The 3,624-nt window shown below is 60.7% G+C and overlaps 3 protein-coding genes across 3 annotated transcripts, besides 4 other annotated features; 1 reads left to right on the top strand and 2 right to left on the bottom strand.

Moving 5' to 3' along the window:
* Positions 1 to 65: 65 nt before the first annotated feature.
* Positions 66 to 96: a microsatellite.
* Positions 97 to 222: 126 nt separating this feature from the next.
* Positions 223 to 1,134, bottom strand: Tco025E_08575 (mucin-like glycoprotein; the record flags this gene model as incomplete). Its single annotated transcript, XM_029375420.1, has 1 exon — positions 223 to 1,134. One exon carries the CDS (start codon positions 1,132 to 1,134, stop codon positions 223 to 225), a length of 912 nt encoding a protein of 303 aa, XP_029224477.1.
* A 7-nt stretch (positions 1,135 to 1,141) lies between these two features.
* Positions 1,142 to 1,178: a microsatellite.
* Positions 1,179 to 1,335: 157 nt separating this feature from the next.
* Positions 1,336 to 1,374: a microsatellite.
* A 227-nt stretch (positions 1,375 to 1,601) lies between these two features.
* Positions 1,602 to 1,627: a microsatellite.
* Positions 1,628 to 2,145: 518 nt separating this feature from the next.
* Tco025E_08574 (trans-sialidase) lies at positions 2,146 to 2,943 on the bottom strand (the record flags this gene model as incomplete). Its single annotated transcript, XM_029375419.1, has 1 exon — positions 2,146 to 2,943. One exon carries the CDS (start codon positions 2,941 to 2,943, stop codon positions 2,146 to 2,148), a length of 798 nt encoding a protein of 265 aa, XP_029224476.1.
* A 369-nt stretch (positions 2,944 to 3,312) lies between these two features.
* Tco025E_08573 (uncharacterized protein) lies at positions 3,313 to 3,624 on the top strand (the record flags this gene model as incomplete). The annotated part of the gene is made up of 1 exon (XM_029375418.1): positions 3,313 to 3,624. A coding segment is annotated over one exon (312 nt), but the record flags the coding sequence as incomplete, so codon positions are not given.

Here is a 3,624-nt window from a genome sequence, read left to right as displayed (position 1 = left end):
GCAGCAGCAAACAGGAGGGGGAAAAGGGTGCGCCGCCCGTGGGAATGTGCATGGAGTGGCGAAGCAAGAAAAAGAACGAGAGAAAGAAAAATAAAACATCCCTCAGAGCACAGAAGAGAGAGAAAGAAGGATTGTCACACAGGGACGACAATCAAAATAAGCGCAAAAGGCGTACGCGTCGTCCCTGTCATGGTGGGTGCGTGTGCGGTTGCCCCTCACCACTTACCCAGCAGCACAGGCAAGGGCAGCCGTGAGTAGCAGCATGAGAGGTGCACGCACCCACGCTGTGGTGAGGGTGTCACTGCTGTCCGCGTTGCTTTTCGCGTGGCTCCCAGCACTGGGGCCGCTGGTGGTCGTCGTTGTGGTGGCCCCCTCCACGGCGGTGGCGGCCGGGGCGGCAGCGGACGCGCCGGGCCCCCCTGCAAAAGTTGGGGGTGTCTGTGCCTCTCCAGTCCCCTTCGGTTGGGCTCCTGCTGGGACTATTGCCGGGCCCGCACCGTCAATCGTGTGTGGCTGCTGTGTCCGTCCTGCAGCTGGCACTTCTTGGGCCCGTGGACCAGACGAACCTTCCCCATTTGTCCTTGCACTGGCGGGCGGTAGAGTACAAACGCCCTGAGCACCATTCTGGCCGTCCACCACTGTAGGAAGGGTCGCGGCGCCAGTGGAGGACGACGCTGTCTTCCACTTTCTGTGGAGCGCGCCGTTTTCCTCGGTCCCGAAAAGCATCTTGAGCGCAGCATCGTCCGGCGCGCCATCGCCCTGCGTTGTGCGTCCTTCGCAGCGCGTGTCGCACCCGGTCAAGATGAAGGTCGATTCGGCAATGAGGCAGATGCTGCCGGCTTCACTGGCACTCACCTCAGCAGCAGCACTCATTTCAGCGTCAGTCGCAGCCACAACATTAGCCGATACCAGGGAGGCTGTGCACTGCGTCCAGCTGGAGTCGCCGGCAAGACGCCAACGCAACTTGCTTTTGTTGGCCGGGCACGACACCTCCAACAACACATTCACATTAGCCGCAGCCGCCGCATTCGTCGCCCCGCAGACGGAGGCGCAGCAGCAGCCGCAGAGCAGCGCGAGGAGCGCCAGGGCGCACACCGCACGGCGCCGCAGCGTCAGCGTCAGCGTCAGCGTCATCCGTTCCAGTAGTAGGCGCAGCAGTAGTGGTAGTAGCAGCAGTAAAGCCGCTGGGGTCCGTGGGCTGCGGGGCAGCAGGAAGGAGGAGGAGAAGAGACAAAAAAAATGGGGAAATAGTTGGAGAACGGCACACAGAGTGAGGGGATAGAGGAGAAAGCAAAAGACAAGGCAGCCCACCAAGTGCACGTGACAGGAGAACACGCAGCCGCAGCTGCACGCGGCACTGCCAGCGCAGACTGCGAAGACGCCATCCACGTGCACGGCACTACAGGCGCATCGCGTGCGCGTCGGTTGTGCGTGTATGTGTGGGTGTGCCTGCAGACACGCAATGCAAAGACGGCGAAGAGAGAAGCGTGTGGCGGCACACAAACACACGCACGGCAGAGGCCCAGGACGGAAATGAAACAAAAGGAGGCTGGAGACGGAACCGCAGCCCAAGCGGCCGCCAGCCACGAAAAATATGACGAAAAGCAAAGAAGAAAAAAGAAAGAAATTGTCCTGCATTATGTATAAATCCCCCCAAACCCTAAACGAAGAATTACTTTCCTCCATAATGTTTCCTCCCAAAAAAAAGGGGCAGCGAGCTGTCGCGTGGCTTCGCAAAAACTGCGCGTGTATTTTCTGCACGCGACAAAAGCAAACGCGGCGAACATTTCACTTCGTTGCACTCCTCCTCACGTTCGCACCGGGCATTTATACTTCAAGGGCCCTTCAGCGTGCGTGGTGTCTCCTTCGCGGGCCACGCATCATACCCCGCCCGCCCCATCGCCGCGGCGCGGAGTCCCCCACCTGCGTGCCCTGGGCAGAGACGCCAACATCCATGCGGGGAGCTCTCGCCCACCCTCCACAGCGAGAGTGTAAGCAAGAAAAGAAAGCAAAAAGATTCCACACAGAAAAATAAAAGAAAAAAGGGGCTGCACTGAAGAGAACAATCAACGAACGTCAAACAAACTCTGCACGCCTTCCAGCTCGGGTCGCACCGTCTCCTTCCTCGCTGCCGTGGTCTCCGGCTCAGAGGAACGAGACACACCCCCACAGCCCCAGCAGAAGCGGCAGCGGCAGCGGCAGCGACACCGCAGACAGACGCCCACGCACGGAACTGTCTCCGCCGCCGGCCTCCCTCTGCACTGTGCCCGCAGCCTCTTTTGCGGGCGAGACGGAGGCGTTGTTTAAGTCCGGCGCCGGAGGAACGCGCGGTGCCGACGCATCCCCCGCCGTACTCTCAGCCGCGCTGGTCGTCGCGGGGCCAGTGCCGGCTGCCCCTGACGGCTCCTCGGCCACGATGCCAGTTGCTGCAGCCCCGCCGTGCGCAGAGGCCGTCGGGCCACTGGCGGCGGATGCGGCGGCGCGAGGCGGTTGCTCCTCCGGTTCCGGCGGCGTCACGATGGCCTCCTCCTTCCCCTCCAGCGCCGCAACATCACTGGAGTTGAAGCAGCGGTTGTACAGCAAGACGTTCGTCACCGTCACGTGGACCTCTGCGTTTTCCTCGCTGCCCCTGTATTTCCCCACGAAGATTTGCGAGACCCTCTCCGGCGGCCTCCCACGCGGAAATTGCTCAAGAGGAGGCGGAGGCAGAGGCGGAGGAAACGCACCAGTAGATGGAGGTTTCTCCTCCAAACTCCCCACAAGCTGTCCGTCGACGTACGCCGAGCCGCTGCCCTTCTTCACCGTGAGCACCACTCGGTATGCCCTCCCCTCCTTCCACACCAGTGTTTGTGCGTTCCCTCCTTCTGCCCCGAACTTAGTCCTCCATTGCTTGTGCTCGTCGTACCACAGCCCCAGATACGACCCAGTGAACAATGTCCTCATGCCCAGCAGTGGGGTGGCACTCTGTGGCGCTTCGTTGATGGTCACCGTTGCCACAAGAGTCACCTCTTCGCCCACAGAACTGTGCCCTTGGCCACGCCCGTCTCTGCCCACCGGCCACGCAATCTCTGCGCACCACGCCCTGCTAGAGCAAAGCCATTGGCAACCTTCTTTGCTCCTTCCGACACCGTGGCGCCCACCCCAAGGTACTCGTCATTCCAGTGGGTATCGTCGCCACCGTCCGACAAAAACCCAACCAGCCCGTCCGTTGGCATAGTACCGACGCAGGCAGCAGCGTTGGCGGCGGAGGTAGGGCCGCAAACCGTTGCGACTCTGGCGTCCACACTTTCCCAAGTTTGCAGCACAGTCTTGATGCGCCGCAGCTGCTCTGGAAGGCGCGCAAAAACAAGAATGTCTGATCCTTCAGACGCGCCTTTCTTCGTATTGAGGGCAAAGAGCTCATCGTTTGTGTACAGCAGCGAGCAGAGGGGGCATGGTCCGAATCAGCAGCAGGTATTGGTCCAACGTCGTGGGTGCGGGCACATTTTTTTTTTCGGTGTGCGTTTTACGACAACCGAAGTTGGTCGTGCGCCCACAGATCGAGGAGGAAATGCGCTTTCGCATACCACAGTGTTCGACACAGTGATGATGTGGGACTCGATGCTGGAGAGTGCATCCATACCC

The sequence above is a fragment of the Trypanosoma conorhini genome (assembly GCF_003719485.1).
Source record: "Trypanosoma conorhini strain 025E chromosome Unknown Tco_14.4_contig_00816, whole genome shotgun sequence".
Lineage (NCBI taxonomy): Eukaryota > Euglenozoa > Kinetoplastea > Trypanosomatida > Trypanosomatidae > Trypanosoma > Trypanosoma conorhini.
This window is presented reverse-complemented; position numbering and strand designations above follow the sequence as displayed.